This window comes from Rana temporaria, chromosome 2 (genome assembly GCF_905171775.1).
Source record: "Rana temporaria chromosome 2, aRanTem1.1, whole genome shotgun sequence".
Taxonomy (NCBI): domain Eukaryota; kingdom Metazoa; phylum Chordata; class Amphibia; order Anura; family Ranidae; genus Rana; species Rana temporaria.
In genome coordinates, this window is record NC_053490.1 from 111690234 (window position 1) to 111715089 (window position 24856).

Here is a 24856-nt window from a genome sequence, read left to right on the forward strand (position 1 = left end):
TCATTTTTAGAGTGTTTGTCTAGTCAAAATGTGTATTTCTTTGTTTTGAGCAGAGAGGGAAAGGATTAGAACCCCTGTCAGATTATTACTGTTCGGGGAGATTTTCCCTCACTTCCTGCTGACATTGTTTTACCAGTCAAGAAATGAGGTGAGGTCTCCAACAGCAACACAGACACAAATAAAAGTTTTTTTTCTTAGTAGAGCCCGGGAAAGCTAGCATCTCTGTCAGATTTTTATTTCTTTCTACCTGTTGCAGATATTCCCCTTTGCGTCCTATATGGTGAAACTGTTGTCAGCAGGTCAGGAAGTGAGGGTAAATCTCCTTTAGCCCTGGTTCACACTGGGTACGATTTGGAACGATTTGAGATGCGATTTGACATGTCAAATCGCATCTCAAATCGGCGGCAATTGTCGGCAATGGCACTGTCCTAATAAGTGCGACGCCGCATCTGCGATTTCAAAAAGTAGTTCCTGTACTACTTTTTGCGATTTCGGGCCGCGATTTACATAAAATTGCGGCCGAAATCGCGGCAAAATCGTGGCAAAATCGCAGCCGCAAAATCGCGGTAAAATCGTGCATTTTACCGCGATTTTGAATTCGCAGCAGTGTGAACCTAGGCTAAAGCAGTAAAAATCTGAGAAGCGTACTAATCCTTCCCCAATCTAAAAATAGAAAGAAATGTTGACTTGGCACGCACCTTAAAATATAAACTCTTCCATCACATATGCATTCTCTGCACACAAAATATAGACAAAGAACCATCACTTTTTCTGACCCTACTAAGAACATTTTAATGTAAATAGTCAGAGTCAGAGTCTGCTTATCAATTATAAACTGTTGAGACAAAAAACACTTTTGCCAAGAGCATGTCATAATAGCATATTAAGTGCAGGAGTATATTATATACAGAGTGCAGTAGTCAGGAGTATGTAACGTACACCACAGCTGACATACATACATATGTTTAGCAATAATAGGTATGCAGTTTATAACACTGTACACAATATGGTGGTAGGGGTATGTAATGCGCACAGATTGTTATATAACCCTAATGCCTGCACTCTGTATGTTGTGCTGTAAATTGCATACTCTCAACTGCTGCACTTCCACTATACAGAGTGCAGAGTGCGGCCATTCAGTCAAAAATTCTCACCAAGCAAATATATTCCCTATACCTCCCCCTAAACAAAAATCCCAAATTCAAGCAAACCCTCCCCTCAATAAAAAGCAAAAACCTTACACAGTAAACTTTTTTAAAAATAACCCTCCTCAAGCAGATCTCCTTACCAGCAAAAACTATCCCCGCAAGAAAAAATGCTCCTCCTCACCTCTGTTTACCTCTGCATCTCAAAATAATCTCTCTGGGCCAGATTTAGAAAGAATGGCGTAACTTTCGGCGGGCGTAGCGCATCTCATATACGCTACGCCGCCGTAACTTAGAGAGGCGAGTACCATATTCAGAAAGAACTTGCGCCCTAAGTTACGGCGGCGTAGCGTAAATGGGCCGGCGTAAGCCCGCCTAATTCAAATTATCAAGGCAGTGGGCGTGTTGTATTACAATGAGCCGTGACCCCATGTAAATGAGGGGCCGAACGAACGTGCATGCGCCGTCCGTGGATGTATCCCAGTGCGCATGCTCAAAATCACGTCGGCTAGAATGCCCAAGATACGTCGAACACTGCCTACGACGTAAACGTAACTTACGCACAGCCCTATTCACGTACGACTTACCCCTATACAACGTAAATTTCGACGGTCGTTCCGACGTCCATACCTTAACATGACTTACCCCTGCTTTATGAGGGGTAAAGTTACGCCGGTCGTACGCCTTACGTAAACAGCGTATATTAATATGCCGGGCGCAAGTACGTTCGTGAATCGGCGTATCTAGGTCATTTGCATATTTATAATGGGAACGCCGAATGCGTCCAGCGTAACTATGCGCCCACGATACGCCGGCAAGTAACGTCGAATGGCTTAAGCCATGTTTTTGGACGTATTTCGCTTTGTGAATCGGCGCAAAGATGCAACGGCGCACATTTGAAATTACGGCGGCGTATCTGGAGATACGCCGACGTAAATCCTTTCTGAATCTGGCCCTCTGCTTACAAACGTCCTTCTTTACTCACATTTGCACCACCCTGTCTTCTCACAGCTGCACGCTAAATCTCCCCCTTCCCTCTAATCTCTGCTCCCCAAACTTCCGCATTCCTGCTAACCTCAGCATTAAAATGCCTCCCTCTCTACTAACTTCAGTTCCTCGAGCCTCACCCCCCTTTCGGCTCACCTTTACACCCAAACCCCTTTCTGTACTAAACTCTTCACCCCAAACCTCTCCCCCTCCGTTCCCCAAACCCCCTATCTGATTATCTCTGCACCCCAGATCTACCTACCTACTTACCTCTACACTCACCATTGCACCCAATCTTCCTTTCTGTTTATGTTTGCACACTACCCCCTCTCTTCTAACCTCTGCACCCAAACTCCACCTCTCTACTACTTTCTGCATAACAACCCCCTCCCTGTGATAACATGTGTTCTCCTCTCTGCACCCTACTTTCTCTGCTACCCTAAAAAAAAAAACAATTCCATTCTGCTGACCCTTGCACTCCAAAACACCTTGTGCTTACCCCTACACCCCAAATCCCCCCTGGTGCCCTACACACTCCAAAGTCCCCTCTTGGTTCACCTTTGCACCCCACTCTCTTTGCTAACCTCTGCATTCCAGGATCAACACCCCCCCCCTCCCTTGCTGTGATCCCCTCTGTGCCCTCCTTTCCTTACCAGAGCCTCAGGGAAGGACCTCTCTGCTGTAAGAATCCACAAGGTCATGGGTGGAGCTGGCTTGGGGAGGCAGCAATGATGAGTGAACTGCTGGCCAGATGCTGGGTGAAGCTCTGCACTGGCAGCCAGTGAATAAGCTTAAGCAGTGCTCACAGCATTGAAACCCTGAGGCTTGCTGGGATGTATGAGACACATGCCCTGGGTTTGTGGCACCCCACCTCTTACTCATTGGAACAATGCGCCTGGGGCACGTGTCCCTCCTTGTCCTGACCCTGGTTCTGCACTATGCCCCTGTGTGTGAGGCAGCCATCTTGGTAGAGACTTCATCATGTCAGAGTTGCCCCCCAATGACTAGTGATCTGAGGACTGGGGGAAATAATGATCATAAGAGACTATATCCCTATAACATAGCAAATCTTCACCTTTTAAGTTCAGGTACACTTCATGAAAAATTATGAAAGCATTTGAAAAAGAACTATCATAATTATTTAATGTACAAATACTGTCCCTGTTCTGCCTCTCCAATCTAAGCACTGAAGTATAATCCCTATAACTGATCTAGTTGTGGCAATATAGCTGTAACTTGCAGTCTCAGTAGAATTAGCAGACAGTGTCTCGATCCAAATGACATTGTACAGATCATAGAAAGCTTTAATCAAAAATTGTGTACGCACAGGTTTTTGTATTGTGCAGCATTACATCCAGCCAATAGTGTACTAACAACCGTTTACATCATTGGCTGATAAGAAGCATGTCGGGTGCCCCCCGTTTGCCCCTCCCCACCAGCAAGGGGGGCCACATTAGCTGAGTGATTAAGAAACATTTGAGGGAGAAGAGAAATACTGAAATAATAGTCAGTACCAGTGTGCAAAGATGCATTTGCTCTGTTATGCCTCGTACACACGGTCGGACTTTCCGAGAAAAAAAGTCATTCTGGCTTTTTTTCTCGGAAAGTCCGGCCATGTGTAGCCTCTATCTGACTTTTTTTGTCGGAAGTCCGATTGGCCTTAGATAGAGAACCTGTTCTCTATCTTTCCGTCGGACTTCCGATGAACTCATGGCAGACTTTTGCATGGTCCGACCGTGTGTAAAAGGCATTAGAATAAATGGCTTCTAATGTTGGGTGACTTAAGTGTGTGGATGTTGCTGGGTTGTAAAATTATTTGTTAATTTTTTTTACATTTTAGAATGGGATGCCTTGAGGCTATACAGGTTTTTAAAGAGTGCAATGGCTGAAAAAAAGTTATGAAACACTGATGTAGGGAAGGTTTAACCTAGGGTTGTCCCGATACCACTTTTTTAAGACCGAGTACAAGTGGTACCGATACTTTTTTTCAAGTACTCGCCGATACCGAAAACTGATACTTTTTTTAATGTCATGTGACAGATTTGCTTCCAAATTGTGTTTTTTATTGATTTCATTTTTTTTTCAAATATGTATAATTTTTTTTATTATGGATTTGTTATTCCATAAAATGAAACCTTACAATAAATGACAAAAGCAGCTCCCCCCCTGTTGTCACACCAGCTCAGGGCCGCTCAGGTGGTGTAACTGGTCGGCGGACTACATGCCAACGCACCCTCCCCCTTATCATAACGGCATACCTCGGGCCGGGAGAGGAGACAGAGGACAGGGCAGCAATCATCACAGCAGGTGCGTGCAGCCGCTGAGCTGCGTCACATCATCAGTGTGACAGACACAGGCTGAGCTGAGTCTCGCCTCGCTGGCGGCTGGCTCAGTAGGGGAGGTGAGCGGAGGAAGAAGAAGAGGGACAGACATACACACGGCAGCGCTGGACGTGTCAGCTAAAAAAAAAAAAAAAAAAAATCCTCAACGCCTCTGATGCCTGTGACCATGTATAATCCTCAGACGGCAGCCATCCAGTGTTCAAAAGCCGCGCCTCCTCCTCCTCCTCATCCGTGATAGGGGAACTCAGTTTCCCAGCAGTGAGTTAGTGTTCCACCTATCACGGACATCCTCTCATCCTCGTCCATGGGATGAGGATGAGAGGGTGTCCGTGAAAGGCAGAACACTGACTCACTTGCTGGGAGTGTTCCCCTATCACAGAGGAGAAGGCGCGGCTTTTATACACTGGATGGCTGCCGTCTGAGCATTATACACGGACACAGGCATTACACGCTGCCTCTCCCTCTCCCAGGTATCGGATCAAGCATCGGGAGGATTTGCGCGAGTACAAGTATCGGTATCGGGACAACCCTAGTTTAACCCATGTTAGTTTCGATTTTGCAATCGGTGTCCCGTGTGTAAGATTTTCCACCACTTCCTGTCCTACAGACTCAACAGGAAGTGAGAAGAAATCTCGAAATATGAGCGAAATGCCCAATAAAGAGGTTCCACTGAAACAAGGGTCCCCATTGGATGGCTTTTCCTCTATTCCTGTCCTGGTAACAACTCATTATTTTGGATTATTTTGGACAGTGGTCACCAGGACAAAAGAGAGAGCTTCCACTTTTTGAATGTGCTCACTGACGGTAATAAAAAATCTGACAGAGGTTCTAAATCAAGTTAAAGAGCATGTTTTTTTAGATACACTTAAAAGGACAAATTCACCGTTAAAAAAATAAAATGATATATATATATATATATATATATATATATATATATATATATATATATACACACACACATTTTTTTGCAGGTAAAAAATTTGCATTTGTTATCTTATTTTTAGGAGCCTGCAGAGCATTGCACCCACGATCAGCAGATGATGGGTGCAATGTCAGGCTCCAGCAGACTGTCTGTGTAGCTGTCCGCCCATACCTCCAATACAGGCAGGCGGTTACTGAATGACAGGAAGATCAATGAACTACCTAGAGCGCTCATAGGCCCCTTGGTAGTTCATTGAGGACTTTAAGCTGTCAGCTGCAAGGGCTGACGATAATTGTAGATTATTATTCACAAAACCTTAAATATGGGTGTAACATGTTCACAAACTTATCCTTTAAGCTGCATTCACACCTCAATGTTTTGAATCGGGGGCAGATTAGCTGCCATTTCAAAAGCTCCTGAACTTTTTTTGGGAGCGACAAGCTTCATGCGATTTGTTGCGATTACAATTCGATTTATTGCGTGACAATCCCGTCAGAAACGCACATGAATGGCATCTCAAATGTGCATTCTGAGCTTTGTCATTCACACCTGGGCGTTTTGAAGTCATGGGCAGAATAGCAGAAAATCAAAACGCTGAGGTGTGAATGCAGCCCTAAATTTAAAGATACAAAAACCAGCTTACAGAACTGTCTTTATGAAAACATTTGTACAACTATGTGGGATGTGATGGTTTTTTTCTTCATGTAAAGAAAATGTGTGAATTTTTTGGGACAACTCTAACTTTCATTTTGGAACGTTGGAAAAAAAAATCTTTATTTCTTTTTGGCTATGAGAAAACAAATGAAATACCAGAAATGCCTCCCCTTTTCAAATACAACAGCTACTGTACAGAGTAGAGCTTCAGAGAATATTTTAACGCCCACTTGCTTTAAAGCGACTATGTGTGACTTACCCGCAATGGCGGTGGCAGAACCCGATAGCTAATAGAAACAACTGTGGGTGCCGACATCACTGGACTCCAGGACAGGTAAGTGTCCATTTATTAAAATCCAGCAGCTGCAGTATGTGTAGCTGCTGGTTTTTATTGTATTGTGTAAAAATTCTGATTGATCATGTATGCACAGATCCTCCTCATCTTCCACTGACTCCAAAACATATCCGCATAAGACAGCATCTTTGGAGTAAGGCTGCACATTCTCAGTTTGGTGTGTATTGATAGACAGTACAGTGATCAGCACTGTCCAGACAGAGGGTCAGGGGTCCTGCATCCTGATAGGACAGCTAGTGCAGTATGAAAACTCCTCCTACAAGCTTTAACAAGGCACCGGTAGAAGTCACAAGACTGCTATATACTGCTGATAAGAAAAGGTATTTAGCAGTTTATATTTACTTAAATGATTGCATTTCCATGTTCTGTGTTTTGTGGAAGACCAGATATAGTGAATGCCGGGTCCTGGGTTTAGTAATACATTAACATAACTAAAGATTATAAAAATTGGCAGGGGGATCAAAACAATTTAGGCTGATCATGAAAATTCTGTCTTTTAATAAGATTCCAAATGGATAACTAGAAAGCGTATTTAGGATAAAGGAAGTTTAGTTTTCTTCCAGAAAACAGATGTATTTTTTGCCCAAATATTACGTTTCTTTTTTGAGTAAATTTAACAATTAGAATCACTTGTGATTTACATATAACCATGATGATATGAAATGACCAAGATAAAAAAAAAAACTAAAATTAGAATATTATGCAGAAAATTATTTAGTACCTTTCATTGTAGGTGTTGTACGTGTCACTTTTTTCCTCTGATGTGGTGACATTGATAATGTGGTCTGTAAGAAGAGACAGGAGGTATTCTTACTGTCACATTTCACTTTGACAGTGGAAGCCCAAAACAGAATATAGAATAAACACGTAGCATACATAGATGTCATTCCTCTATACCAAAAGACTACAATATAATAATGACTTAGGGCCAGATTCACAAAAGAGATACGACGGCGTATCTCCTGATACGCCGTCGTATCTCTGTGATCCGCCCGTCCTAACTATGCGGCTGATTCATAGAATCAGTTACGCATAGATAGCCCTAAGATCTGACAGGTGTAATTGACTTACACCGTCGGATCTTAGGATGCAATTCTAGGCCGGCCGCTAGGTGGCGAGGCCATTGCGGTCGGCGTAGAATATGCAAATGACTAGTTACGCCCATTCACGATTGTCCGCGCTGCCCGTCGATCTAAATTTACGTTGTTTCCGTCGAGATACGCGTCGTAAAGTTAGGGCTGCCTCCTAGTTCTAAGCAATGTTAAGTATGGCCGTCGTTTCCGCGTCGAAATTTAAAAAATCACGTCGTTTGCGTAAGTCGTCCGTGAATGGTGCTGGACGCCATTTACGATAACGTCTAAACAAATGACGTCCGTGCGACATCATTTAGTGCAATGCACGTCGGGTAATTTTCCCGACGTGCAGGAACGCACCTAATTTAAATGGTACCCGCCCCATTTGAATTAGGCGGGCTTGCGCCAAGCGCATTTACGTTACACCACCGCAAGTTTACAGGTAAGAGCTTTGTGAATTAGGCACTTACGCTGTAAACCTGCGGCGGTGTAACGAAAATCAGATACGTTACGCCGCGGGGGAGCAGCGTAAATGTACCTGAATCTGGCCCTTAGTATCCAATATTTCTTCTGGGCTCCTTTAGATTGCTGTTTAAAAATGTTTAAAACTGTTACAATTCAGTTTTCATCACTAGTAAACTAGCACATATATATACTGCATTATATACATGTATACATTATATAAGTATGGAAAATTTAAAATTACTAAAACAAATACACAGCAAAGTCAACAGGTCAAAAGATGGGGTTGTCAAAGTTGGATGCTAGTAGTGTATGACCATCACTTAAAAATGCTTTTTTTGTTTTGTTAAAACAAATTTATTAGACGGGGACTTACTTGAATATGACTTTGTGTCAGGATGTGGAGAGGCAGAGACCACTATAGGTTAAATTTCACATGTTTATATGCTAAGTACAAATAAACCTGTAATTTTATTTTTATTTTTATGTTTGTCATGTACTTCTGTTGCAAAGGATGCATTGGTTGTTAGTAGGAAACTAGTTCCAAGGATACAGGCCCATCATTGATGTAATGTGTATTGATTAATCCCATTGGAGATAGAGAGGATCGGTTAAAAATCAATGACCATTATATAGTGCTTGTGTTCATATGTCTCAGTATCCTCGTGAATGTATCTTCATAATTTTTGTATACATCCTAACTGTACTGTTTGACTTTATTGTATCAATAAAATCTACTGTTTGATTTAAAAAAACAAAAACAAATTTATCATTGTCCTTAGCCTAAGAAAAAATACTTAGACGTGAAACATTACTACGTTTCTGGTGGGCAACAGCATTTCCCCTCCCTCATCTGTCTCCTGTACAGATCTTCAGCATCTCATCAAGTCATTGGGGAGGCAGCACAAGCACATCTGCCACAGCCTGCTAGTCAACGAATAAAAGAAAAGGTGATACTGATCTCTGTCTTTTAGATCTATCAACTAAGATTTCAATGGCTTGTACCGTGCCAAGTGTGTTCATTCTTCCTAACTAGAAGAACCCCATGCACAGTCAAAATGGTCAGACCTTGGAAAAGACAACCAGCAAGGGAAGTAGTAAAACAGGGTTGCAAGTAAATGACTTTGCAGGCATCTTAGAAATTATATGTGAATCATATTTTAATCATATTTTAAGGAACAGTCCTTTAAAACTCACATCTTGGCTTAAGGAAGATGCATTTGATTTAACCAGTTACCTACCGAGCCATAGTAATATGACGTCGGCAGGAACTGTCTCTCCCTCAGAGTGGACGTCATATGACATCCTTTGCATCGCTCGCGACCTGGTGTGCGTGCCCGGCGGCCTCGATGTCCGCCAGCCACCCGCGATTGCCGGCAATCACGGCAGGGGTGTGGATCTGTGTGTGTAAACACACAGATCCACCTCCTGTCAGAGGTGAGGAGACCGATGTGTGTTCCCAGTACAGAGGAACACAGATCGGTCTCCTCCCCTTGTGAGTCCCCCTGCCCCTACAGTTAGAATCACTCCCAGGGAACATATTAACCCCTTCAGCGCCCCCTAGTGTTAACCCCTTCCCTGCCAGTCACATTTACACAGTAATCAGTGCAGTTTTATAGCACTAATCGCTGTATAAATGTGAATGGTCCCAAAAACGTGTCAAAAGTGTCCGATATGTCTGCCGCAATGTCACAGTCACAAAAAAAATCGCAGATTGCTATTAAAAAAAAAATAATAATAAAAACAAATGCCATAAATCTATCCCCTATTTTGTAGACGCTATAACTTTTGCGCAAACCAATCAATATATGCTTATTGCGATTTTTTTAATCAAAAATATGTAGAAGAATACGTATCGATCTAAACCAGGGGTCCTCAAACTAAGGCCCGCGGGCCTAATATGGAGGAATCTTTGATGGGGGAGGAATCTGTGATGGGGTGATTCCGTGATGAGGGAAGTCTGTGTTGTGGAGGGGTTCTGTGATGAGGGGAGTCTGTGAAATACTAATATGTTTATTAAAATTGTTCTTTATTTTAAATATTGTATTGTTTTTTTCCTGTTTTTTTAAACTATAGTCCGGCCCCCCAACAGTCTGAGGGACCGTGAACTGGCCCCCTGTTTAAAAAGTTTCAGGACCCCTGGTCTAAACTGAGGAAAAAAAATGTTTCTTTTATTTATTAAATCAAAAAGTAAAAAATATGGTGTTTTTTCAAAATTGTTGCTTTTCTTTTGTTTATAGCGCAAAAAATAAAAACCGCAGAGATGATACCACCAAACGAAAGCTCTATTTGTTGGGGGAAAAACATAAAGATTTCATTTGGGTACATTGCATGACCGCGCAATTGTCATTCAAAGTGCAACAGCGCTGAAAACTAAAAATTGGTCTGGGCAGGAAGGGGGTGAAAATTCCGTGTATGGAAGCGGTTAAATCAGCCTCCAATTTCATGGAAGAAAAATACATAAGAACAAGATCTCTGCTCCAGTGACCAGTTACTACCAAGACAGAGGGTAAATGTTGGTATTATTATAGTATTCAATGTGTAATATTCTTGCACTATAAAAATAGCCACAGAAGCCAAACTGGTAGGCTTAAAACTAATATCATTGATAAATGGACTGATGAGCTTATTCAATAACATTGACTTCCATATTTGATTGTATTGGAAAGACAAACACTATGGGGGTTATTTACAAAAGGCAAATCCACTTTGCACTACATGTGCAAACTACAAGTGCAAAGTGCACTTGAAATTGCACTGAAAGTGCACTTGGAAGTGCAGTCGCTGTAGATCTGAGAGGGACATGCAAGGAAAATAAAAAAACAGCATTTTAGCTTGCATATGATTGGATGATAAAATCAGCAGAGCTTCCCCTCATTTCAGATCTACCCCTCAGATTTACAGCGACTGCACTTCCAAGTGCACTTTCAGTGCAATTTTAAGTGCACTTTGCACTTGTAAATTGCACTTGTAGTGCAAAGTGGATTTGCCTTTCGTAAATAACCCCCAATGTGTTGAAAAATTATCCATACAAGAAAAAATATTCTGGCTAAGTGTTTGAAATGTAATCAATGTAAGAGTCAGTTTCCAGGATAGCACAAATACATTGGGCACAAAAAGTACTATAGAGATAATTATATATCCCTTGATTTAATTAACAATATATTAAAGATTTAATTGTACTGTACATTAGTAATTGTTGACTAAACCTATGCAATTTACCTTTTTTATAATGGAAAATCAAGTGATGATGTGCAAAGTACAGCATGGCCTGGCATCTAATCACACATCACTTAGTGTTGCACCTAAGTATTTGCCTGAGTACGTGTACTTGTGCAAATGCTCTGATACTAAAACCGATACCTTCAAGTCCGCAGTCTATAAGACCAGGTTCACTTATGTGCGAGGCCAGTTTCAGTAGGATTTCTAAAAAGTGTGCAATTTTGTTCAGTGGTTCAGGTGCCAACCCGCACATATGATTTAAATGAGAGCCTCTTAATACAAACAATAAAGTAATAGTAGTACCATCATCCTAAAAAGTCAGTTAGAATAGAACTAGGGCTAAAAGGGACCCCGAAGGCCCAAAAGACCATAGAAGGGAGGGGGCAGGAGGACTAAATCGGTACTGGTACTATCCAGTACCGATATAGTCCCACTGCCACCTCCCTTCTATGGTCTTTTGGGCCTTTGGGGTCCCTTTTAGCCCTAGTTCTATTCCAACCAGCACATATGTGAACCAGCTCCATAAAATAAAAATAGGTATTGGTAATTGCCATCTCATACTCGTACTAAGTCTTAAAATACTGGTATCGGTGCATCCCTACTTCTTAGCATGATCAATCAGCTTTGCCTTTGTCAACAATCCAGGCAATCCTTTACAGACAGGTTCAATAACTGAACCAGCACTCATTGGTACAGGCTCCTGAAAATGCTCCAATTTATTTACTTGGAAAGTTAAAGGTATTTGAAACATGTTAATTATATTCTGACATCTCATTTCTTGACCAGTGGGAGGAAGCTGTTGAAAATTCATAAGCTATTATGCTGATATATTAGGATAATACTATTTTTCAGCTTGCAGAAGAGTAATTCTCCTGGGCACTTCCCTGGTGTTAAATTCTAAATCTCAGAAGCACGTAAATCAGTAAACTGTCATTTTATCCTGCGCTGAATACAAATCATTCTATGCACTGTTATTCCCTAGGGTGCAGTCGCTAGGCTGTGGGTTTTTCTGCAGGCTGTGATATATTGGTTTCACACAGTAATATAGCATGCAGCAATTTTATTCCACGTAATGTCATGTGACCGGACTTAGGGAATACACCCTAGGGGTTAATAAATGCTTGGAGCATACAGTCGTGACTAAGATAGGTAAACAAGCATTTTGCTTCATTTTGTCCTATTAGTCATGTGTGTGTGGCAAAGCACCATAATGGACAGGTCCATGTGGCATGCATTTTTAATGTAAGAGTGATAATACTGTAGTAGCAGCTGGCCCTGAAGTTTGTTACCATTTTTGATGGGGGGGATATGGTCAGTAAACAATGACTTAGGGTTTTAAAAAATTGCCTAGGGCCCTTAGATACATAGCTAGGCCGCCGCATGGAAGATAGTGAGTGACTTTAGGAAATACTGCTTGCAAGATTTTTTCAGTGGAGGAGTCATTTCTCATAAGGCTAATTACTGTTAGGATGACCATTAGTGACTTACTGTAAATATCATTTTATTCAATAAAATATTGATGTATAATAATCATACCTTTTGTAAAGGGTTTGGGCTCCGTTCTTCATCGATTTCTGTTGGTGAAATAAATAAAAGGGTCATTAAAATATATCTTATATATGTTAGTATGCACATTAAAATAGTTATATTTAAAATCTGAAATTTTTGGTGTTAATATTCTTGACATAATTAGAGAGCAAATGATTGTGTCAGTTTACTGTAGTAGGCTGGATTTCCCTAAACATACTGAATAATAGATGTAGAGGTCAAATGAAGAGAAGATCCTCTAAAGCCTTGTACACACGATCGGTCCATCCGATGAGAACGCTCTGATGGACCGTTTTCATCGGTTAACCGATGAAGCTGACTGATGGTCAGTCATGCCTACACACCATCGGTTAAAAAACTGATCGTGTCAGAACGCGGTGACGTAAAAACACAACGACATGCTGAAAAAAACGAAGTTCAATGCTTCCAAGCATGCGTCGACTTGATTCTGAGCATGCATGGATTTTTAACCGATGGTTGTGCCTACTAACGATCACTTTTTTTTCTATCGGTTAGGAATCCATCGGTTAAATTTAAAACAAGTTGGCTTTTTTTAACCGATGGATAAATAACCGATGGCGCCCACACACGATCGGTTTGGACCGATGAAAACGGTCCATCAGACCGCTCTCATCGGTTTAACCGATTGTGTGTACGCGGCCTAAGAGTCATCATTACCAAAAAGCACATTTTCATTTTCAGTTTTAGATATCTTTATGTATATGTGGCAGCCCTCAAAAATTCCACTCACCTGCTCGCAATTTGCGAGTGGAATTTAATGCAGGGCGAGTGAGGAGCGGGGGTGGACCAGGCTGACCGTTTTCTGGCTGAAGCGATCAGCCAGGAAACTGTCAGCCGGAGGACACAGAGGCGCCACTTTTAGCTGAGTTGAGGCTGCAGCGCTCCCCTCCCTCTCTCTCTCCCCCGCTTTGCTTGTCTTGTGTATTCACACACACAGCGGGGATGTCCCGCTGTGATCCCCGGTGTGTGGCACGGAGCTGCATGGGTCTGTGTTCGGCGTGCGGTGTAGCAAGGTCCCGCCCCCCTAGATGGCTTATTTCTTAGGCGTAACACTGATACTATCACACAAGCCGTCTAGGGGGCGGGATCTTGTTACACCATGCGCCGAAACACAGACCCGTGCCACACAGCAGGGATCACAGCGGGACATCCCCGCTGTGTGTGTGTGAGTACACAAGACAAGCGAAGCGGGGGAGAGAGAGAGAGGGAGGGGAGCAATCTATCCAGGTGAGTCTGTATACACAGAAGGGGGTAGAGTCCGGGGTATCCATTAAGACTAGAGCGATCTCTGTGTAGAAAAGTAACAACTCCCCACCTCACACCGCCTCTATACCCAAAAAAAAGGAGTCTGTATTGATAAGGCACAGTAAAGCTGCATTGATGGGGCACAGAAAAGCTGGATTAATTGGTCACAGTCAAGCTGCTTTGATGGGGCACAGGGAGGCTACGGGCACAGTGAGGCTGCGTTCACAGGCACAGTGAGGCTGCGTTCACAGGCATGGAGAGATTGTGTTCACAGGCACGGAGAGGCTACAGGCATGGACAGGCTGCGTTCACAGGCACAAAGAGGCTACAGGCACAGTGAGGCTGCGTTCACAGGCACGGAGAGGCTGCGCTCACAGGCACAGTGAGGCTGCATTAATGGGCAGTAAGGCTGTGTTCATGGACACAGTGGGGCGGCAATGATGGGCACAGTGAGAGTGCATTGATGGGCATAGTGAGGCTGCATTTATTGGCACTGTAAAGCTGCATTGATGGGCACAGTGAGTCTACATTGATGGGCACAGTGAGTCTGCATTCATGGGCCCCGTAAAGCTGCATTTCATGGGCACAGTGAAGCTGCATTCATGGGCACAGTAAGGATGCATTAATGGGCACCATAGAGCTGCATTTCATGGGCACAGTGAGGTTGCATTCATGGGCACAGTGGGGCTGCATTCATGGGCACCATAAAGCTGCATTTCATGGGCACAGTGAGGCTGCATTCATGGGCACAGTAAGGCTGCATTCATGGGCACCGTAAAGCTGCATTTGATGGGCAAAGTGAGGCTGCATTTGATGGGTACTGATATGCTTAAGGTAATATTATTAAAGTTGTTGTTATTTATTTTTGGAACTTAATTTTGCTTTAAACATTTAACAGTGTAATTTCATGAGATAATTTACAAGGGAGCGTTTAGGGGCGGACTTAGGGGTGGGGAAGGGGAGCGGTTGGGTGGGGCAACTGGTGGCGAGTAACTCTTAAGGCCTGGCTAGTGGCTCAGGACTTGAAATTTCGAGCACTGAACTGACCTATCAGTAGATCATGTGAGAGGCTGTTTTTACGGGCTCATTATTCATTTGGAACATGTGGGTGGATTTTTTTTTCAACATTCAAATAAAGTGATTAATTGCTCTAGTCTGTGCACTGCCCTTTTTTGTTGTTGTTGTTGTTGTTTTTATTATTTTTTTTGTCTTAATGTTCAAAAGAGCTCTTAATTTACAATTTCCTCAAACAGGTGATAGTATGAAAAAAAAATTCAGACCTAATGTCCGAATCCAAAGCTGTATCATATTATTCTAGAAGAATTCTGGTAAGGGGGAGAGACCCTAAAGCTATGCAACTTAAGTGGAATTCTGTAAAGTGCCAAAATAAGAAGGCAACATATGCTTCCAACTGAAACGGATGGTCTTTGATCTTTACCAAAGTATAGTGTGATCTCCAAAGAGTGTTTTTCCAAGAAAGAAAGATCCTTATTTCCCAAATTACAATGTACTGTTTTTCCCGAAAGGGACTGTACAATACCACTTGTGTGCAGCTGTTTGCCTGTTTTAAGGATCATACTGAGCAGGTAAAGTTCTGAAATAATGGCCAAGTGTTCTTTATAAAGTACTGATTTGTCAAGATCTGTGTAAATACTGCTACCAAATCACACCAGCACTGGTTGGAACTGTTTATTGATTATGTCTAGCTACCAATGTGATTACATAGGGCGTGTTTCCTGCATTCAATGTGTATGTGACAACAAAACACCATATTGCCAGTTTACTTGGGTGTAGTATAGAAGACAGTTCTGAGGCTGTGTTTGACCTAATTTGTTCATCAGGAAGTCCTATTACGATGTATTTGCATTGTAGGCAGCAGGTTAAATGTAGCTTTTTCTGCATTTTGCATTTAAAATTTGAGCAGTGCTGCATTGATATTTAAGAAGGCAGTGTCTGACAACATTGTTATGACTAAGGCTTTATAGGCTGAAACCCGTCAACTGATATTATTCTGCGTTTTGTCGCTTTTCAATAAAATGATTGAAAATATTTTTTAAGAGCAACAACCGGAGTGCGAATCATCGTTCCTACAGTGTCTGACAACACCAACCAACACAAGCCCACAAAATTACCATTAGTTTCATTTGTACTACACTATCAGCAAAAAGCAACTGCCAAATACACTGTGTTCAGGTGCATCTATCCCCATAGACTGCAATCTATTTTAGAATGTAATAAAATACTAAAATAAAATACTGAATATAGATTCAATATTCGTAAAAAACGATCTAATCAAAAATGTACTGTACAAGCACAAATGCACATGCAACATTTTGAATGAGACCATTTTGACAGAACATCCCCATTGCTATAAACAATCAGTACTGGAGCAGTTGGTTTGAGCTAGATCTAAGGATATCAGACTGCGATTAATCTAATCCCTTTATAGGAGAAATCCCACTTTTCACTGAATACAAAGCTCCATCTGTAGCAGTAAGATGCCAAATATATTAAGCCCATCACAATAACAGAGGCATCAAGACTTAGGGGCACATCAGTCTATCAAAGAGAACAGCATGATGTGCCAGTGCAAAGAACATCTTATGTACAGTGCATTCGCTGGTCGACAGCAAAAAACAAACAAAAAAAAACATTTTGTTATAATGGCAATACTTTAAAAGTTATATTACAGATCAAAGAAAAGTTTCAGTAGAGAAATGTGTGGGATGACAACATTGCTGACCTAAAACTTTTAGCTGCCTGGCTATCATGCTGGTCTGCTCATATTAGGCAGGATTTTCAGAACTGCTAATCCAGAACAACCAAGGTAAAACTCTAGCATACTTGTCCCAGGTTAGGATCAGCTGGCAGGCAAGCAAGAATTATTTTTTTCAACCAAATTACGATATATATATATATATATACGCACACACATATATAAATATCATAATTTTCTAGCAAAAAATATGGATTTTTACTTGAGGGCAACAAATGTCAGAGCTAGACTTAGTCATGAAAGGGTTAATACTTAATTAATGTGATTTATTGCTCTTTTGAGCACAGTTGCAGTGTTTTTTTTATGAATAGTATTAGTAAGCCACCTGTAAGGATTGTCTCTTCAATAATACTTTTGCGTATTGTTAAATAAAAGCTTTTATTATAAGAGGTTTTGTTGTGCTCTCTGTAGAGAGAAATAGTCTGATTAGCAATGATTTTTTTTTTTTTAGTAACTGATAATGAATGCAATGTTTTTCCCAGTAATCTGCTGTAATAATAAGATGTTATATTTTGTGTTTTGGTAGGTGAGCAGAACACATATAGAGCCAAAAATACCTTAGGAAAGTCTGCAAAGGCAGTAAGAGCCAAAGATGTTGTTTCAAACAATGTGTTATCCTGCAGTTCAACACTGTAAATATATGCAATGAGAGATAACTGCACGCTTGTTAAAAAAAAAAAGATTAAAGTTGCAAATGCATAAGAGAAAGTATCTCTCCCAGTGAACCTATATATAAATTAGTGTTGCATTATAACCAATAGACATCTGCATTTGTTTTTGTCTGAATACATTTTTGTCCAAATTTTGGGTATTTTCGTTATCGTTTTAACAAATGAAAACGAACGTGCAGAATCCGAAATCCGAAAGATCCGACATAAAAAATGCTTTATTTTCGTTTTTGTTGCTTCAGTTCGATATAGATTCGACATGACGCTGACAATAGCAATCTGTGTCTATCGAACCAAGATTATTCTACATAGAGAGAAAAGATTCGACATTATAGAGACACTGTTGGGGTAGACCATTCGACGTGAACGACGAAGATTCGACGAAGCAGCAAAAAACATGCAAACGTTGAATCTGTCATTGAAGGCTTATGGTGTCTTTCAAAAGTTCTAAGAAGATTCGACGAAGCAGCTAAACTGTACGACGCCGCAATCGTACATTTCCTGTCAAATGCTCGGCCCATAGGCTATAGAAGAATTTGAATGTTGGTTGACTAGTAATAATAATTTATAAATATAATTATTACTAGTGTCATACAACATTAGAATTCTTCTATAGCTTGCAGGCAGAACATTCGACCGGAAATGTACGATTGCAGCACCGTACAGTTTAGCGGCTCCGTTGAATCTTCTTAGAACATTCGACACCATAAGCCTTCAATGACAGATTCAACCTTAATTAATTTGGATTTTCAGACGAATGCATTTTTTAAACGAAACGAAATAAATAAAAACGAATTTCGGGAGTAACTAAATAAATTAATTTTTCTAACTAAAACTAAATTCCGAAAAATACATTTTTATGTTTTATGTGTTCAATATATTTATTTTGTCACAGTTCACTGTTATTTAATGTATTTGGTTATAGCACAACAATAGTTCAAAACTGTGATTTTGCTTTGCAAACATTTTACGTCTGATCATCTTTCTTATTTTTTTAAGACTTGTATGTACAGTAAAAAGGCCACAGGTGCAATGCAGATGACAGACAAATTTGATTGGCTGCCTTCCTGTAAAGGCCCAGTAATTAGTCATGATTAGTCTCAGCATAAATTGCCCTTGCTCGCTGAAGGCTACACGACGTGCAGGTGCAATGTTCTTAGGCCAGCTCTCCATCTCATGTGTATTTCTGACATGTGGTACTGCCAATATCAGCTACTTATAGACAGTACGATATTCCGGTTGTAATTGGCAGTGAGGTAGGGAATGTTTTATGATTGAGGTGAAAAAAAAAAGAAGGAGAATAAAATTGTTAAAATATTTTGGTGGAGAAAGCAGACAGCACATCGCTCTACGGCTTTTTCCCTTGCTGCGTAATTAGAATGAATTGCTGCAAACTATGAAGATGAACCCAAACAACTCCAGCCAGATAAAGAGAAGAAAACAATAAAAGGTCAGGCAAGGTTGTTTGTCTGGCTTGCCCATCATTTTCTATGCTGTTTATTGTTGAGGTTTGACCTGACCAACTGCTAAAGGGATATGTTTGTAAGTACCCATTGCACCGCATAAACTCATTGTAATCCTTATGTGCTTGTCTTATTTACAGTTCGTTTTTCTAATATGGATTTATGTATTAAAGCGGAGTTCCGACCACAATTTAACTTTTTAAATATAAATACCCCTGTAATACACAAGCTTAATGTATTCTAGTAAAGTTAGTCTGTAAACTAAGGTTTGTTTTGTTAGGTTGTTACAGCATTTAGACACTTTATAAAATAGAAATTGACTGGGGCCATCTTAAGTGTGGGCATCATGAAGCCAGACTGTATGACTTCCTGGATTTCAGCCTTGCAGATCTCGCACATGCTCAGTGCTGCACAAGCAATGTAATAGTTTTCAGATCAGGTTTCAGCACCTGTACTGTCCTAGTCACATGATTCTTCGAGACTGAGGAGTGCACAGACTTACACCCACTACATTTCCAGGAGTCTGTGCGGTGAAGCTTAAGCACCTAGGTGCAGGAAGAGGGAAGATTAACTATTCTGCCTAGCAACAACACTTTGACACACTTTGACACATCTAAAAAAAAAATCTTAAAGGACTAATGAATTTTTTTTAAAACTACTGATGTAATGTTATATTTATGGGTGGAACTCCACTTTAAGAATCAGAATATTATATGAAACGGCAGTCTATACTTACCAATCCATATATATATATATATATATATATATATATATATATATATATATATATATATATATATATATATATATTGATCAATGCAAACAGAATGCTCATTTATTGAAACAAAAAATCAAAGGCATGGTACAAATTTGACAAAGAATGGACTCAAATTAAAAGACAAACTACAGGCGAACATTTTGGGCAGGTAACAGAGTACACATCAAATAAGCAGCAACCCATAATAATGTAGGTAAAACACCAAAGAGGACTCCACTCCATGTCCAGCTTTAGCTCAGGTAATAGCAAGGCATAGCAGCCCACAGTGATGAAGTCGGCCTACAGGAAAGAAGTCCTTACTAAGCAGTCCATGGCTGCCCTACTTTATTGAACTTCTTGGGGCAGTTCCTGTTGATGTAAGTCAGTTTATATACTGTAGTGGTAAAACAACATTTTTATAGATTTTTCCCATGAACCCACAGAGGGAGGGGAAGGGGCATTCCACCGTAAAACAATTTCCCTCTTGGTATAAAAGAAAACATACGCTATAAACAGTTTAGTACAGTGAGGTTTTTGATCATCATCCTGGATACCCAGAAGAGCTAATTCCAGGGAAACAGGGAGAGTCCGCTGTAGGCGGCCATTAATAAGCTCCACTACCAATGCAAACATTCTTAATACCTTTAGGTTTCTTGATACGCACACCCTTCTCATAAACTGTCCTAGTGCCATAGCGGCTGGTTATGAACAATCTATATTTTCAATTTTGGTATAGCTCATATAAATCAGTCAGAATTAAAAAATGAAATATATGTACTGTATATCTTAAAGCAGACCCCCCGTTAATTTTACTGTGCATCCATCTCTGCCTGTTGACTCCAAAACATAAGCAAGTCATTTGTTAAATGAAAGCTTTCGTCTGTTCTTCACATTGAATTGTTTTCCACTTCTAGTTAATTGGGGTACTGATGACATAGTCAGGGCCTGACCACTGTCCCCTGGGAAGCTCCATCACCAGTGCCTCCCAGGGAACTCTCGTCTATAAAATGCAAGATCTCATAAGATCACTGAAAATTTATTTTTTTCTCAGATGACATTTACTGTTTATTGTTTGTACATGGTCATGGCTTCAGCAACATTACCAAATCCATAGCAAAGTGTAAACAATACACTACTGCATATGTGTGAGATCTGGCACCAACGTCATTGGTGGGCCAGAGCAGAAAAAGAAGATGGCCACTGTTGACGTCAGCTGGCAACATAGTTTCACAGAAAGGGTTCTAAGCAGCATGAAGAAAGTGAACAAAAGGAAGACACAAGGAAAACATCAATGGTTTATATGTTTTAGTTTGCCACCTTGTAATCTGTTACGCTGGCACATGCATCAAAAGAGGTTCACTTTAACCACTTCCGTTCCGCCGCTTGATCTTTCTTATATCTCATATGTAAATGCTGTTCAAACCACACATGTGAGGTATCACCGCGTGCGTTAGAGCACCAGAAAAAATTATAGCACTAGACCTCCTCTGTAACTCTAAACTGGTAACCTGTAAAAAAAAGAGTTTTTTAACCGCTTACAGGAGTGTACTGTGCTCGGTAAATGCCGGCGCAGTAGTTCAAACTCGGCGCGGGTATCGGCGTATATCGCGCACCCACGATTTTGCCCTGAATTTCATGGCAAAAAAGTGCACGGTATACGCCGATAAATACGGTACATATACGTCCACAGAATGGCATGTACAGCCAGATGGGCGTACATGTACGTCCCTGCCTTTCCGCGGGTCGGGGGTCCGATCGGGACCCCCCCCCCCTGTACTTGCGGCAGTCGGAAATCGTGTGGGAGCGATCCGGGATGAGGGCATGGCTATTAGTTTCTAGCCGCCCCCTCGCGATCGCTCCGGAGCTGAAGAACGGGGAGAGCCGTATGTAAACACGGCTTCCCCGTGCTTCACTGTGGCGGCTGCATCGATCGTGTGATCCCTTTTATAGGGAGACACAATCAATGACATCAGACCTACAGCCACACCCCCCTACAGTTGTAAACACACACTAGGTGAAACATAACTCCTTCAGCGCCCCCTGTCGTTAACTCCCAAACTGCAACTGTCATTTTTACAATAAACAATGCAATTTAAATGCATTTTTTGCTGTGAAAATGACAATGGTCCCAAAAATGTGTCAAACTTGTCTGAAGTGTCCGCCATAATGTCGCAGTCATGAAAAAAATCGCTGATCGCCGCCATTAGTAGTAAAAAAAAAAAAAATGCAATAAAACTATCCCCTATTTTGTAAACGCTATAAATTTTGCGCAAACCAATCTATAAACGCTTATTGCGATTTTTTTTACCAAAAATAGGTAGAAGAATACGTATCGGCCTAAACTGAGGAAAAAAAAATGTTTATATATGTTTTTGGGGGATATTTATTATAGCGCAAAAAATAAAAACCGCAGAGGTGATCAAATACCACCAAAAGAAAGCTCTATTTGTGGGAAAAAAAGGATGTCAATTTTGTTTGAGAGCCACGTCGCACGACCGGGCAATTGTCTGTTAAAGCGACGCAGTGCCGAATTGAAAAACCTGGCCTGGGCATTTAGCTGCCTAAAGGTCCGGGGCTTAAGTGGTTAAGTACCAAAGTTTGGCGTCATTCCATTAAAATGAGCAAGGTCCGACCGTGTGTACGGGGCTTTAGTCTCCCCAAGATGAATGAAAGCTGCACTATCCTTTTAAAAAATGTATTTTTACGTCTTCTAGCTGGTCCCAGACCACTTCCCCTGATTGTGGGTGTCTCCTTTAGCTTCCTGGATGCCATGGAGACACCCATGTCTGTGCAATCCGGACCATAGACGCACACAGCACACAGAAAGCCATGCCCCTGCTCCCTCCTTCTACCAGAAAAATGAAAGACTGCTGCAGCAGCTTGTCACTTCCCTACCCCCAGCAAGACTCAACAACCCAGCATTCTGGAGTAAGTCAGCAGCAGTAAAGAGCACAAAAATAGGTGTTTGGGGAAAGGGGGGCATACAATTGTACTGGGGTGTTCTTTAATGTCGGGATTACATTAGGGTAAAAAACACCCATCATGTATAACTAGTTTATAAACCCAAACTCTGTGCTACATATACACGAAAAACCCAATTTAGCAAATTGTAGATGAAGATTTCTCATGTGCATGCCCCACATACAACATACAGAGGTGCAGCTTCTAATCTACAGGTATTGGAGGGTGATGGGTAGAATTAAGAAATGTATGTTGTGTGGGCCTTTAAAAGACATTCCTCTCAGTGTGTACCGCCATGAAGATTGTAAATGGGTTTTCTGAGTCAGTAATTATCCTAGCTGTAATAGTAGACTTGAATGTTCTCCACGATAATATCAGTTATAAAAACATCATAAAGGTCTATTACACAAGCAGACTCTTCATTAATGGAATATCTGAATCCAGCAAATCTGAACAATGAGGATATAGAAGGTTTAAAAAGAGATATTTGTTTTTCAAGGCCAAGCATAACATTTAGTAAATTATAGTTTCTAAGCATTTTTTTTATAGATCTTCCTGGCAGGATTTTACAACAGAAATTAGAAATTGCTTGTTGAAAACGATATACAGTATCTCACAAAAGTGAGTATATCCCTCACATATACCTTTTCTTGTGACAACACTGAAGAAATGACACTTTGCTACAATGTAAAGCAGTGAGTGTACAGCTTGCATAACAGTGTAAATTTGCTGTCCCCTCAGAATAACTCAACACACAGCCATTAATGTATAAACCGCTGGCAACAAAAGTGAGTACACCCTGTGACAGGAAGTCAGGGATATCTGGGGGTGTTGTCACAGACGGGAGATACATTTCTGCCTTGTTAAGAAAATTCACCAATTACTATCAGGCGTCGGCTGCAGGGGTAGCCAGAAAGGTTTAAGGACGTTGGATAGCTTCAGCTGTTCAGAATGAGGAAATTAAGGCCTTTAGAAGCTGTCCAGAGGATTACTGCTCAATGCTGCATCCTGAGGCTTGTTGAGTTAAAGCGGGGGTTCACCCTATATAAAAAAAAAATAATTTTTTCCCTCTAGCATTAAATTCGGCATAGTATCGCGAGCTACAGTATGCCTGTCTGTATTTTTTTATCGCCGTACTCAGTGTTATATCGTACATAGAAGATTCCGGGGAATGGGCGTTCCTATGGAGAGGGAAGGTGATTGACGGCCGGCCCTGGCACGTCACGCTTCTCCGGAAATAGCCGAAATAGGCTTGGCTCTTCACGGCGCCTGCGCATAGCCTGTGCGCAGGCGCCGTGAAGAGCCGAGACCTACTCCGGCTGTCTTCGGGGAGCGTGACGTGCCAGACCCTCCCTCTTGCTAGGAACGCCCATTCCCCGCGGCAGACGGAATCGTCTATGTACGATATAACAGTGAGTACGGGGATAAAAAATTTAAGACCGGCATACTGTAGCTCGCGCTACTATGCCGGATTTTATGCTGAAATGTTGTTCTGCAGGGTGAACCACCGCTTTAAGGAGAGCAGTGAGCTGAGGAAGACTTCTGAAGGTGAAGTGGTTGTTGATATCTTTGCTGTGTGATAAGAAAATCAAAAAAGATTATTGTTTTCTGCTGGAAGACCAGCAGTGTCTGCCCAGCAGTAGGCTGTGCCAGACTCCATAGGTAGATTCCTGTGTTGTGAAGGTAGACGGCCCAAGTGGCCAGGGTTTATTTTATGTTTTATTTTGTTTATGCTGTTTTGATGCTTGCACTTGTTTCCAGCAATATGGAAGAATAAACCATAAACCTTGTTTTTCAACCACCCACGGCTGCTTCTCTGTATAATTCAGTGTGTAGTGAACCCATTTAGGAGGTCACACACCCCGCTACCGAGCTAACCCCTTACACATGGTGGAGAATGCGGGCAGATAAAATAAACCCTGGCCACTCGGGCCGTCTACCTTCACAACACAGGAACCTACCTATGGAATCTGGCACAGCCTACTGCTGGGCAGACACTGCTGGTCTTCCAGCAGAAAACAATAGTCTTTTTTGATTTTCTTATCACACAGCAAAGATATCAACAACCACTTCACCTTCAGAAGTCTTCCTCAGCTCACTGCTCTCCTTAACTCAACAAGCCTCAGGATGCAGCATTGAACAGTAATCCTCTGCACAACTTATAGAGGCCTTAATTTCCTCATTCTGAACAGCTGAAGCTATCCAACGTCCTTAAACCTTTCTGGCTACCTCTGCAGCCGACGCCTAATAGTAAA

At 41.4% G+C, this 24856-nt stretch overlaps 1 protein-coding gene across 1 annotated transcript in view; it reads right to left on the bottom strand.

The window, feature by feature from the left end:
• The window catches only part of PPP1R1A (protein phosphatase 1 regulatory inhibitor subunit 1A), a 264337-nt gene that overhangs the window by 38559 nt on the left and 200922 nt on the right, over positions 1-24856 (bottom strand). The window contains exons 3-4 of the mRNA XM_040340767.1: positions 12699-12736; positions 7127-7190 (exon numbers count right to left, since the gene is read on the bottom strand). Coding sequence (XP_040196701.1) covers positions 7127-7190; positions 12699-12736 — 102 coding nt within the window. The remainder of the gene's footprint in view (positions 1-7126; positions 7191-12698; positions 12737-24856) is intronic.